We start from the raw sequence: 14,283 nt of genomic DNA, 5'->3' as shown, positions 1-14,283 counted from the left end.
AGGAGTGGTAGCTTTTCCCAATCCATAGTTGTAACTAATCAATGACTTCCATATCCGGGATGCCTAGGTGTATATGCTTAGCTCTTTTCAGTTAAACGTTGGAAAGATTTTGTAAAAATTCAAGGCTCAGAGGCTGTTTTAGTTTGATACGTGCAAGATAGGCAACTCAGATCCAAATTACAAGTAGAATTAACTAATTAATAGGAAATCACATAAAACAGTTACATGCTTATTTGAGAAGGTACATAATAAAAGAAATCATGTAAACAGAAAAAAGGTCTGTGACCAAAGCATTTGCCAAATAACAACTAGAGTCAATTTGATAGACTAGTTATCCCCATCACAAAATGAGGAAATGTAAAATAATTTTTAAATTATCTATAATAATTTAAAAGGCACATAATTCTTCTGTCTATATGTAGCTTAAAAAATGATGAAAGCATAAATGTGTAAAGAGATCAGAAATGAAAGTCCTCTGTAGCTATCTAAACAATTCAAGTTTTCTTTTTCTTCAGGCTCTCTGAAGCTATGTAGAAATCTCCTTGAAAAAATTGGGCTAATATGTCATTTATACACATCTGTATTCCTTAGGCTATAGATGGTCTACTTTTTCTGTAGGTTTGGGCTAATAATGAGTATATACTTAACAGTTTGAGGCTGTGGCTTATTTTGTCAATGGCTTTTAGACTGTTAGCACAAATGCTTAGTTAACTTGTGCTTATTTGCTTTTTTCTTTTTCAAAGCTTTGCTTTTTTGATCATTTATTAATATGATTAGTAAATTAAAAGTCAAAGATGTCTTTGACCTTTTTATTTCTCCTTTAAATTTCTTTACTTATCTCTTTCTCTTCTTATTTTATTTCTCCTTTAAATTTAAAAATATTTTTCCTTTTAATTTCGATATTTAGTTGTTAGGAATTGTATGTTAATCTATATCAAATTTTACTAACTCACAGGATGCTTTAAGAAAAGATAAAATCTTCTGTATTTCTGCTACATTTCTGCTAAATGTGGACTAGGTTATTAAAGTCTTTCCTGTAAAATGTTACTTTTGGCTTAACCACCACAACTTTTCCTAGATCTGTTACTTCAAAGGTGTGGCCATTAATTAACAAGATATTATGTTACCCCTGACTATGCATCATTATGCCTGCTTAACACTTAATAGTGAAGAAGGCAGAAGAAAAAATAACATGTGAATAAACAGATTATTTCTCAAAATTGGATAAATGTTATAAAGTAACCTACTGAGAAAAATAAAAGCAAGAAATCCCTTAGAAGTTCTAATTTACTTTAAACAAACATTTTAAAAAATGGTAACTTTTAGTTACCTGTCATTGTTTCATTATTGTGACCAAATATATATATAATTCAAAACTATGAATACTACAAATACTTCTTATAAATGAACAGATGTATGTGTTAACTTCTTAAAGGTAGAACAAGGCAGTTATCCCTTTTCATCTGGTTTTATATCACTGAGTTGATAGAAATTACCTAGATGAAAATATTTTTCAAGTGAGTCCAGTAAATGATTTGTCATTTTATGAATAAAAATGACCTCAGGTGTAACAGTTTATTTCTCCATGTGCTGTAATGCACAGGTATAAAATCTTCATAGAGTGTATTCTAAGAGTCCACCAAATGTTAAGTCTCATGTATTCCATTTGATCTTTTAAAGAAACACATCATCATGCCTATTTCAGTATTATAAGTAAATCTCATTGCAGAAATTGCCTTTTTCTGAACATTAACTGTATGAAAAAAATTGAGAATTATTTGCTATGTTTTCAGATTTATATAATTTTACAAGCCACTAACCACTATTTCTGAAATATTTCTTTCCTCATGAAAAAGCTAATAATGGTCTTCTTAATGTTACAATTCGTGATTTTTAAAACTTGACCTGTATCTCAGATTCACCCTTGAAAGGTAAAGTGAACCAAGAATTGAACATTATTCTTGATAATTATTAGCTACAAGATTCCTGATTACATAGATGCCTTAGATAGATATTTGGAATTTTTAAAATCCAGTTTTCTTCCAAACTGAGAATGTTCTCACTGAAAGGAAAAGGAAAAGGAAAAAACTGGATTTTTTGATGGTCAGGTGGAGAGTAAGGAGAAAAATAAGATAATGCAGATCGTGGAAAATGGGTGTAGAACTTATCTGTGTTAAGAATAAGAAATTGTTACAAGAACTGCTCTAAAAACATACAAGTTGCTCTCAAAGCTTAAGGTTTCTAATTTTCAAAATAATTGACATACCCCTAAGACAGTGATAATATTAAATTCCCTTTGCAAAAGAGCATCATTTTGGAATGTTCATTTCTTCTGCTTTTATCTGATTTTGTAGAAAATAGATGTGAGGTATTTTCTGAAATGCACACACACACACAATACATCTATGTGTGAGAGGCATTATTTTAAAATGGCTTAATCAGCAGCCGTAGAAAGATGTATGCATTTGCAGAACCTATTACGGTCCAGCAGGGGGCCATCGAGCATGCATACAAATTAATAGCATGTTTGTTTACTTCAGTTTTCAAGTCGGGGTGCGGGGCGGTGGGGGGGGGGGCGTGCGGATAGAGCAGCAGCACCAAAAACAGCAAAAGCCTCATACGTTTGGGGAGCAGCTTCCATGTGCCCCGTCAGTAGGTGTGAGGAAAGCACTGGCAGATGTGTCACAAAGCAACTAAAAAATATTTTTAATGCAGTGGAGGAAACGCTTATGCTGACGGCGGAGTGAGAGTATTCTACACTACATATACTAGCTTTGGTAATAATATGAGAGTTTAGAAATAAATGTTGAAGTTCCCCATGATTGTCATTTTTAATCAGTACATCTGTTTTTCCCAAGGAGGTAGAGAGGAAGATTCAAAAACTTCCATGTTTTATTTTATTTTATTTACATCAGAAACACAGGTAGAAATTTACATGTTGGCCATATAACCATCTGCCATTTTATTGTTTTTCCATATTATCAAAATTTATTTGCCACATTTTGTAAAAAGTGGAAGATTTTTCAGTGTTCTAAGTTGTGTCAACAAAAGTGAAAATAATATATTCATATAAAAGCACGTGGCTTAAGAAAAGGAACTTAATTACATAAGTTTTCAATGGCATGGACTCAGATTCTCTTTGTGAGCTTATGAAACTTGCATTCACCACCAAAGAGAGTGACATCTTTGAGTTCTTTTTCACATGCTGATTGTCATCAATCTATGTCTTTTTATGTTGCCATTTAACAAATTCATCTTTGAAGTATTCAACTGAAAACTGTGGTATATTGGAAACTTAAATGTAATTAGTGGAATACTATACCATTTTAAGACCAAATTGTCTTAAAAATAAATTAATATCAAAAGATTTTTCCTTATTTTAAGTATTGTGTTTTTTTAAATACATTTATTTATTTTTATTTATTTTTTTGGCTGCGTTGGGTCTTCGTGGCTGCGAGTGGGCTTTCTCAAGTTGCGGTGAGCGGGGAGCTACTCTTTGCTGCAGTGCGCGGGCTTCTCATTGCGGTGGCTTCTCTTGTTGCAGAGCATGGGCTCTAGGTGCGTGGGCTTCAGTAGTGGCACAAGAGCTCAGTAGTTGTGGCTCGTGGGCTCTAGAGTGCAGGCTCAGTAGTTGTGGTGTGCGGGCTTAGTCGCTCCGCAGCATGTGGGATCTTCCCGGGCCAGGGCTCGAACCCGTGTCCCCTGCACTGGCAGGCGGATTCTTAACCACTGCGCCACCAGGGACATCCTTAACTATTGTTAATAAAGCTTATTTGGAAGATTATAATTACATATGGAGTAAAATTTGACATTTTTATAGCGTTGTACTTTATCCAGTCTTAAGCAACCCTAAGAGTAGCAGCCAGTAGGTGTGGGGAATGCTCTGGCTAAACGTGTGGAAACAATTTATTTACAACTGTGAAAATGCCACCGAGGGCCAACATTTTTCTCATTATGATTTAAAACAGATTAAAACATAGATTTTAAAATTTCAAAAATATGCTTCTAGCTCAGGGTATCAAGACACTAAAGCTAAGAATGTTGTATACTTATGTGTGTGCACATAATTATGTACACCAATGTGTATATGTATTTGTAAAATTAACATTTTTGATTAGCACAGTATAATTATTTAAAAGGCATATATTAAAAATAAATTAATATTCCATTAGGCAACTAGGTATATCAATTTAGATAGTAGTCAGTCAGAAGTAAGTTTAAATTATTTTGATTAAAGTACATCTAAGAAACAATTAGAACTCAACTCACATTTGAAGATCTAGTTTCTTTTAGGTACTTCTGTTGTTCAAGCTCCGAAATGTATTAAAATATATTTTCATTTGACATATTTCACTGTCCTATACTATTTAAACTCATCTTTACCTAATATACAATTTTATATATGTTTTTCATAATATCTGCTGATAATACCCCATCACGTTTAAAATGTCAATGGGGCTGAGAAAAGAGAAACAGATAAAAATGAAAATTTGGAAGAATATTTTACTGGTCTGAAAAAAGAAATTTTTTGTACTTTTATTGGCTAATATTTGTAGAGCTTCACACTGTAAATAGTAAATCATGTGTCTTAATTCTGAAAGTTCCCTTGTCTTTAAGATTGCCTGTGTTAACAAAGTTCATTTTGCTAAATTTACTTTTGTTCTTTAATAATTAATCATAACCTAATATTAGCAAATACACTTTACTGCACACAAAAGAGTTGTAAAGAACTACAGTGGAAACTATTTTCTAGCTTAATCCAAATTATTATTTTAAGTAGTCTTTAGATCTTGCAACTGACTTTTTCCCAATCATTCCTATAAAGTCTTACAAAGCCAGTTATTTAATAATATATAACACATATACCTTATTAACTACGAATTGTATTTTTTGCTTTCCTAGGCAGCTCATAGTAAAAGCAATTTATTTTTCTATGATATAGTTCCAAAACATATCGTTAAATAATGAAAGAGTGAAGAAAAATCATTTAAAATTGTACTTTCATTTTACTATAATAAATAGACATTTCTGAATTTTGAGAGTGATGTTTTAGAGTATATTGAAATTTATATCAAATTCAGAAAATATTTGTATCATTATGAGTGTCTCTTGGACTCTATTATTGCCAGGAATTTCTGGCATAAAATTGGTGTGCTAAAATTAATCTGAATGTAATGTTTTGGTTTAAAAAACCCTAATGAGATGCTTGTGATACAGTTTTAAATATAGTATTAATCTCGAAGTGAATTGTGATGGAATTTAACTACATCATTTCATTAATTTTTACTAGAATTATAGACATTGTAACACAGATAAGTCAGCTATAAAAAGCATTCTGATACTGAATCCTAAACAAAGAATCAAATTTTTGACGACAATTTTTCCAGGTCAAATCACCCAATTCTTAAAGTATATTCTCAGAGTAGTAATTGGTGGTATATTCTTCTCTAAGGTTTTAATACCTAATGCAATAACAGAGCTCCATCAATATATGGCTAATAGCAGATATAAAGTATCTGCTGGTAGGCCATCTCTCATAAAACCGCCGTTAGCCTTAATTCAAATCCATTGATTCCTATTCCAGTTAAAACTGAAGAACTTAATATGTCTTTTAATCCTTTTATTGTAAGCTAAGATAAAATTAATTTTACCCTGGAACTGCACAAAGCCAATTAACATCATCTTTAGAGTTATTTAGTAAAGTGCTTCAAACTGTTAAATTTATCTTGACCTCTTGGTTGCACTCTCTGACTGCTTTTTAAATGAAGTAATCAATATCTCACAGCCCTTTAAATAGCTTAAACTTCTCAAATATTTTACCTGTGTTCTAGTTAAGCTGTAAGTAAAGGGTTTACTCCTGCTCCTGGAACTCTAGAGTCAATTATGCTAAATCTAAAGACAATTATGTACTTTTGAGGAACACTGTATGAATTAAATGGTTGTTTTAATAAAATCAAAGGCTCATATTTTGTTTAAAGTAACCCAATAATGAGGAAATATTATTTTCACACAGAACAAGTATTCTGTTCGCAACTTCAAATTTAGAACATTTACGTCCTTTACCATTGCATGTAGCTTCTGTTTTCCACACAGGGCTAGTTGAAGGTATTAATTTTCTTACTGTGATAGGGTGATCAACCGTCCTGTCAAGAAAATGGATCTCCATGTCACCCTTTAGCATGATTAAATGGAGGCATGTCTCTGTGAAAAAACACCAAATTTTCATGAGACGAATGAAACTGTAGAAAGATCCACTTTTGCAGAATTATCTTATTTTTAATATCTCAGAATCTCCTATTTGGTTGTCAGTTTATTTGTAGGAAAACATTGCAGCTAATTGTGTATATCTTGTATTATTTAGGAGAAAACACAGGCGAAGCCAATAATTTTAAATGTTTCCAAATTTGAAAAAAATAAAGAATCAGAAATTGCTGTGTTGTTGTTAGAATAGTAGCAGGGATGGGCATCTGTCACCTTATACATTTACTAATCAGTCAGTGTCTCTTTTAGGGGATCCTTTTCTTGTTCTTACTTCTTTCCATGTTAACAAAGAGCTATCATCTTTTCAGATCTGAGCACTGATAAAAATTACATACCGTAGAATTTCAGCATCAGTAGTGTTCATAGCCAGTTGGACAGTGTTCTTATGAGCCTGTGCACATGCCAAACTTTAAATTACACCAACTGATGTACTTGACAGCTAATTAAGATTTCATATTTTGGCCACTTAGCCGAGGGCACCTGTTATGATTCTTTCTATTAGCTTAAGAATAAAATTTACAAATGGCAGTTTTAAAGAACATTATTAAAACTTCCCTAAAGCCTTAATTCCTTCCCAAGAAGTGGGAGTTAGGACAAGATTGAGGTAATTAAACAAAAGGGAACATAGAGAAGGTGGGGGACCAGGGTAGAGGTGGAGCTCTCCAAATGCCCCTGTTGTTTAATTTCCTACTGTAAGCAGCCCATGTGCGCTCCGTGCCCCCTCCCCCTTCGAGCATGGCGGTTGCAGAGGCTGGCCGGCCGGGGTCAATGCCTTGCCTATTGATCAGTATCCCTGCAGTCCCTTGCTCCAGCAGCTGCTTCATTGGCTTCTTTCAGGGCCTGCTTCAGTACATTAGAATAGAAATCCATAACCAGAGCTGTGCTCATCCAAGCAGGGGAAGAAACTAAATTAAATGGTATAAAACAATCTTGGATCAGGAGTTTGTGCCAATTCATCTTGATCTAAGATGTCACACCGGGCTCTCTGTCTGAGCACCTGGGCTAGAGGCAGCCATAGTGAAAATAGATGGAGCTGCGATCATTCATTTGTCAGCTAAGGAGCAAGGCAGCGGTTAGCAATTCCCTTCTGCAGAGGTCAGCTGACAGAACAATCAGTGCAACTGCAGAATAGAGCTTTCCTTTGAACTATTGTTACGGAGCATGCTCTTGCTGAGACAAGGGGGGAGGGGAGCTTGGTTGGCTTCCTGTTTCAAGAAGACTATGTAAAGAATAAAATATGTGCTACATGAGTCTAGATGTAGTCGCACAGAGCTCTTATTCCTTGTGTCTGTTCCTGTACAGAAATAAAGTTGGTTTTAAATGCATGTGCTGAGGTATAGATTATCAAACTGTTAAATATCACTTTGTCTAGAATTAGGGTCTATTTTCATCCTTCTAAACACAGAGGCAGCGATTATTGATTTTTCTTCCTTTTTAGCATGGTTAAGCTTTTACGGTGTTTTCCCCCTTTGGCTGCTATAAACTATCACAGACCAGTGTCATACTTTGAATCTATACTCACGTGTACATGCTAATACTTTTACTAACATTTCCTCTTTGTCTGTAAAAAGTTAGAAAAAATATCCATGAAGAGACAGAAATGTGTACTGTGGTATCAGATTGGAAGATATATCTTATGTAACTGAAATATTTTTAAACATTTTAATTGAGGCTTTTTATAAGAAATGTTAATTCATGAAATATGACTTATCATGACCTTGGAAGTTATAAAATAATTTTATAACATTGGGGGAACATTATTATAAAGCAGTCTGCATGTGATTTGAAATACACCAAACAAAATAAAGCAAATTAGGAAAATAATAACTAAAATTTTACCTGAAAGAATTAGAATATTTTTAAAGATGGATCTATTTTCTGTTATCTCATTTCAGATTTTGTCTTTCTATACATGCTTTAAAACTAATGGCAAATTTCCTAAACTCACTTTTTTTTTTAAACAACAAAATGTGACATGCAGAAGCTAAGAAACTATAGCAACAACAAGAGCAAATCTTTTTTGTTATCAATTGCACCAAACTTTTCTTGGAATCCAAATAAACAGTAACTACTCTTTGATGTTACCACCTTAGCTTCCTAGATAACTAATCTCCCATTTTTCCTTAAGTGCTTTCATGCCACTTTTTTACTCAATGATTCCTTTCCAACTCTTAACATCTTTGTAATATCTTTCCATTTCCATTTCTTAGATTCAGCTGGGTCTTCTTGCCCACATCCTATTCTGTCTCTCAGCACAGCTAAATAAATGGAATTTAAGTATGCTAAGAAGCCTTGTGCTCTAGATTTTTTTTTTTTTTTAATTTGGCTTCTGGAAAGGCCAGACCTACCTCTCTTGCAAGGGTTTTAAAAATTTTGTTTTACTTCTGTTTTAGTTAATTAGGATTTTTAAAAGAATTCAGAGCATGACACCAAATATCTTTCTGTAGTGTTTCTATAAACTACCCAGACCTCACCAGGATCTGGCAGCCACCCACTTCTCTGCATCTCCTATTTAACATCCCAACACCAAACCAACCTTAATCTCTCACTTTCATTTCTACAATACCCTGTTTATTGCTCATCTCATTTCCAGCATTCTTCATACACGCTCAGAGTGTTTTTCTAAAACCCTAAATTCCATTGTTCAAAGGATTGAACAATGCAAGTATGACCAGTAGAGTCATCTATGATTTGCCCCTTTCCTGACTCTCGCCTCACGTTCTACCATTCCCTTCTTGCTCGTAGCATTCCAGCCCCGTGCCCTACTCTTGCAATAGAAATCAACAAATTCTTTATGCTTTAGGTTCTTACATGTACTGTTCTCTTAGACCATAAAGTTCTCATTGATTTTTCACCTTTACATGTCTAATTCCTGTTTAGTTGCCTCTACATTCAGTGAGGACAGGGACTTTGCTTTTCTTATCCCTATTAATTCATCTTAATTCATCCCATATCAATTCATTAGTTCATATTTGCATAATGCCATGCATACACTAGATCTTTGGTCCTTATATGCTGAATGACTGAGTAGCTGATGGAATGAATTGTGAATTCTACCACCACTGGTGCTCACTGTTTTCCACTTGACCATTGCATGAGCCGTCTTTTGGTTCGACTTGACACCAGTCTTGTTTTACCTCACGGTCCACCTCCCATACTACTGCTATCATGATCTTTCTGACAATAAATCTCATGTAACCAGCTTATACAGAATTGTTCAGTGGCTTTCCATTAGCCTAAAGTTAAAAGTCTTCAGCTTGCTGTACAAAGGCCTCTTGTTTTAGTACCCCTTTAACTTCCCCTTTTGTCATTCCCTGCCTTACTTGCAGTAGTATAGAATGACAAAAGGAAAAAAAAAAAAAGAAGAGACAAAATAAAACATCTAAAAGTATTCCGAGGTCCCTGCTGCTAATTTCTTGGTTGGCATACTGCTCTGAGGACCCTTCACTGTATTGATTTAATTAATGTATAGAGCAATGGATTAAAAGAGGCCAGAAAAGCTGGATGGGTTAATATGAGAAAGAGCAGAAAGCTGACCTCCAATCAAGATGGCTCCAGAAGTTCACTTTTGAAATCCCTCTGTACCAAATGTATAGCTATGATGGATTAAATATACAAATAGAAAACCAACAAGGCATAACTAGGCTCAAGAAAGATAGAGATCGTTGTGGACAAGTAATGGAATAGAAATGCAATGATCTGGGCTAAAACCAATAGTTGCTTTCCAGAAGTAGGCTTTGGCTCCTATGAACAAAGAGGACTTAAAATATGTAATGAATAGAGCTTAAGGCCAGGAGCTAGTTTATGGCTTCCTCGGTTCCTGGAAGGACATGGAAAGAGTATGAATACATTGCTATTCAGTTAAAATTGAGGTTGTATTATTAAAGGAGTAGAGGAAAACGGATGCTCACTGTGTGACTTGTACTGTTAACCATAATAGAAAACAATGAAAAGTGAGCTGCGTTCAATCGGGGAACCTGGAAATAAAGCCAAGAGAAAGAGAGAACAGAGAGAAAACCTAAAGGAAGTGGGAGAAATAATAAAAATAACAGCAGAAATTAGTGAAATAGAAAGCTGAAACAGATCAAAACCACAGTATTTTTGGAAATCTGATAAAATATATATTTCTAGAAAAACTGATTAAGAAAGGCATGAAAAATAATATTAGAGAAGGCACAGGGAAATAATACTTAAAAGGATTCATAGCACCTGATACAATTGAGATTTTTAAATCATAGAGAACACTCTACATAACTTCAGACCGATACATTTAAAAACTTAGATGAAATAGGTAATTCTAAAACTATAAGCTATCCAAAATGATTCAAGAAGAAACAGAAAATCAAACCAAATAACTAAGTGTTACAGAAAATGAATTCATAATAAAAAATATTCCTTCTTCCACCCTTGCACCTTCCCTGCCCTTGCATCCCCTACTCCCTGACTTCAGAAGGGGAGCATCCTGAGACACAGGCCCTGATCATTTTAGAGGAGAATTGTCATCTAACGTCAAGAATTCTTTAACTGTTTTCAAAGAATTGGGGAGTGAAAGTTAACCCAGTTTTGGTGGCTTGTATTATATTGCTATCAAGACCCAACAAGAATAGTACATGAAAAGAAAATCATAGTTCAATCTTGCCTATGGGCATAAACTCAAAAAACTCTATTAGCAAATTTAGTTCAGAGTCTGTCTATTGGCCTGTTTACCTACCTACCTACTTATCTATCTATTGATCTCCATTCATCTATGTACTCTGAGTTTACCCCTGGAATGCAAGCATAGTTCAAGGCCAGAAAATATACATTTCAGGTAACATTGATATGATTATATAATAGATAGATAAAAAGTATTTGATAAGGTCAGGATCATGGTGACCTCTAGGGCAAGAGGGAGGTGTAGTAAAGTCAAGACACAATCCATGGTAGGCTTTAGTTATATCCACATTAGTTAATTACTTTTAAAAATCTGAAGCACCTATGGAAAACATTAAGATTTTACAAAGTTGCTTGTGTACATGTATATTTCATGATATTCTTTATATATTCTCAATGTAATTCTTTTGATGCTTGTGATATCGTATAATAAATATCAAACAAAAAATAAAAGGTAGACCACTTACAGAAACAAGTAGAACTGGAAAAGGGTAGGACTGAACAAAAGACCAAATCTTGGGAGCATTTGAGAGAATGAATGAGGTGTAGTTACCTTAGAGAAAGGTTGGGAAAATTAATTTTAAGAAGTAGTGTTACGTGTTAAGAATGTAATTCCCCATTACCTATTTACTGATACTTTAATAAAGATTTCAAATTGTTCTCCATTATGTTTTGGGTGTCATGCTGGTATTTCTTCTGCATGTGAAATTATACTGAGCTTTGCCCAGGTTGTGAGCGCTTCCTCAAACAGCTGGTTGGGCGTCTGCGTTCTGGTCCATCTGGACAAAGTATTCGTCCTTTGCCTTCCTCTTACTGTCCATCTCTCTTATTTCCTGGCAAACTTCCACTTATCCTTTGAGTTTTAAATTCAGCATTTCCTCCTTTGTGGACAGGCTCTGCTTTTGTATGTACTAGTGAGCTTCTTGAGAACCTGGACTACTTATTTTCCTGTTTGCAATTCCCTGGCCCAAAGTAGGTGCTCAATAAATATTTGTAAAGTTAGTGGGCAAATTAATAAATGAGTTAGCAATTTTTTCTTAAAAAGAGCTTTATTTAGATATGATTTATATTCCATAAAATTCATCCTTTAAAATGTAGAATCCAGTGATTCTTAGTATATTTGGAGTTGTGCAGATATCATAACCTAATTTTAGAAGTTTTTCATCTCAAAAACCTAGTACTCATTAGCCATCATTAACCATTTCACCTCGGTCCCAGTCTACTTTCTGTCTATATAGATTTGCCTATTCTGGACATTTCATGAAAATGGAATTATACAACAACACGTGGTCCTTTGTGACTGGCTTTTTTCCCTTAGCATAGTGTTTTCAAGGTCATCCACATTGCAGCATGTATTAGTGCTTCATTCCTTTTTATTGCTGAATAATATTTTATTGGATGGGTGTAGCACATTTTGTTTAGCCGTTTATCAGCTGATGGACTTTTGAGTTGTTTCTACTTTTTGGATCTTATGAATAATGCTGCTATGGACATTCATGTACAAGTCTTTATGTGTACATTTGTTTTCACTCCTCTTGGGTAAATACCTAGGAGTGGGATTGCTGGGCCATATGTTATAACTCTAACTGCCAAACTATTTTCCAAAGTATGAATAGTTGTATCATTGTACATTGCCACCAGCAATGCATGAGAGTTTCAATTTCTGTACAGACTCAACAATACATGTCATGGTCTGTCCTTTTAATTGCAGCCATTCTAGTAGATGTGAAGTGGTATCTCACTGTGGTTTTGATTTCCATTTTTCTAATGACCAGTGATGTTGAGCAGCTTTAATATGCATATTGGCCATTCATATATCTTTGGAGAATTATCTATTTAAATTGGTTGCTCATTTTAAAAGTTGGGTTTTCTTAATATTGAGTTGTAAGAAGTGGTCCTTAAGTATTCTGGATACAATCCCTTATTAGACATATAATTTGACAATATTTTCTCTCAGTCTGTATGTTCTTTTTACTTTCCTGATTATGTCATTTGAAGCTCAAAAGTTTTTAATACTGAAGTTCAATTTAAAAATATTTTTTTAATTACTCATGCTTTTGCTATAATATCTAAGAAATCATTGTCTAACCCAAGATCATAAAAAAATATACATTTTTTTTCTGTAAGTTATTTAATTTTAGCTCTTATATTTAGGACTGTAATCCATTTTGAGCTGATTTTCTTACATGGTGAGAGGTAGAAATCCAAATTCATTCTTTTGCACATGGAAAACCAGTTGTTCCAGTGCCATTTGTTGAAAAGCCTGTTCATTCCTGAGAGACCAATCTGGAATGTGTTTCTTATCATATGTATCGATAGTCTTTTAATTTCTATTCTTATGTTTTGGTTTTCAGGTTGCTTATCAAGTGTCCCACAAATGAAAAAAATTTCCACGTCTTATGAGGAAAGACGGAAGCAAGCTACTGCTATTGTTTTACTAGGAGTAATAGGAGCTGAATTTGGTGCAGAAATTGAACCTCCTAAACTGCTGACCAGACCTCGAAGCTCTAGTCAAATTCCTGAGGGATTTGGTTTGACTAGTGGTGGATCCAACTACTCACTGGCCAGACATACTTGTAAGTTAAAAATTCCTAACGCCGACCTATTGCTTCTCAGTACATATTACCTGTTAACAGAATCTCAGAATATTGAACATATCCTGAGTTTTAGCTCAGATAGAATGCTTAAATGAAATTGGAAAGCAGCACAATCTATTTGGCACATTACCCTGTAGTTATAGTTCTGGGACCTCTTTTTCAAAGTTAAAACATGGTCTTTTAAATGCTTTTCTTAAAATAACACATTTCTGAGCTTTGTGTTTCCACATTTTGGTCAAGACTTTAGCCAAAACTTCTAACTTCTAAAATAATTTCCGAAAAACTATGCATCTTGTCCTGAATGTGATTTGAAAAGTCAGGGGTGGAAGACCAATTTTTTATTTAAAAAAAAAATGTGTGTGTGTGTGTGTGTGTGTGTATAAATATATTTGTATGTATTTTAAAGAACGTGAATGAGGAACTACGAATTACTTCTGTAATTTAAAAAGTATTCCAATAAAATTATTCCAATAATGACTAAAAAATTACATTCAGAGCTCAAAGGGTTTGTGTCATATTGCTACTTTTGGTTCTGTGGTTGGTATGTTAATAATAGGTAAGGGTATTTTATAATGAGGTCTTTTGGTCCTTTAGTGTCAGAACTCCCTTAGGTAAGGACAGAATGTTCCCGCCATATTGCAGAATCATTTCTAACAAATGTGGCATCTTAACTACCAAATATAATCCTACCGAATATATCAAGATATTCTTTGTAGCATAAATTGCAATGTGTTCTTTTGGGGTTTTGGCTTTTAAGCAAGGGGAAAAGATA

At 34.1% G+C, this 14,283-nt stretch overlaps 1 protein-coding gene across 2 annotated transcripts in view; it reads left to right on the top strand.

Annotated features, from left to right (window-relative positions):
- Positions 1 to 14,283, top strand: part of WDR7 (WD repeat domain 7) — a 365,561-nt gene that overhangs the window by 197,377 nt on the left and 153,901 nt on the right. For both annotated transcript variants that reach the window (XM_007191962.2, XM_007191960.2), the window contains one exon: positions 13,269 to 13,490. In XM_007191962.2, coding sequence (XP_007192024.1) covers positions 13,269 to 13,490 — 222 coding nt within the window. The remainder of the gene's footprint in view (positions 1 to 13,268; positions 13,491 to 14,283) is intronic.

This window comes from Balaenoptera acutorostrata, chromosome 13 (assembly GCF_949987535.1).
Source record: "Balaenoptera acutorostrata chromosome 13, mBalAcu1.1, whole genome shotgun sequence".
NCBI lineage: Eukaryota > Metazoa > Chordata > Mammalia > Artiodactyla > Balaenopteridae > Balaenoptera > Balaenoptera acutorostrata.
Note: the sequence above shows the minus strand (reverse complement) of the source record. Positions and strands in the feature narration are given on the sequence as shown.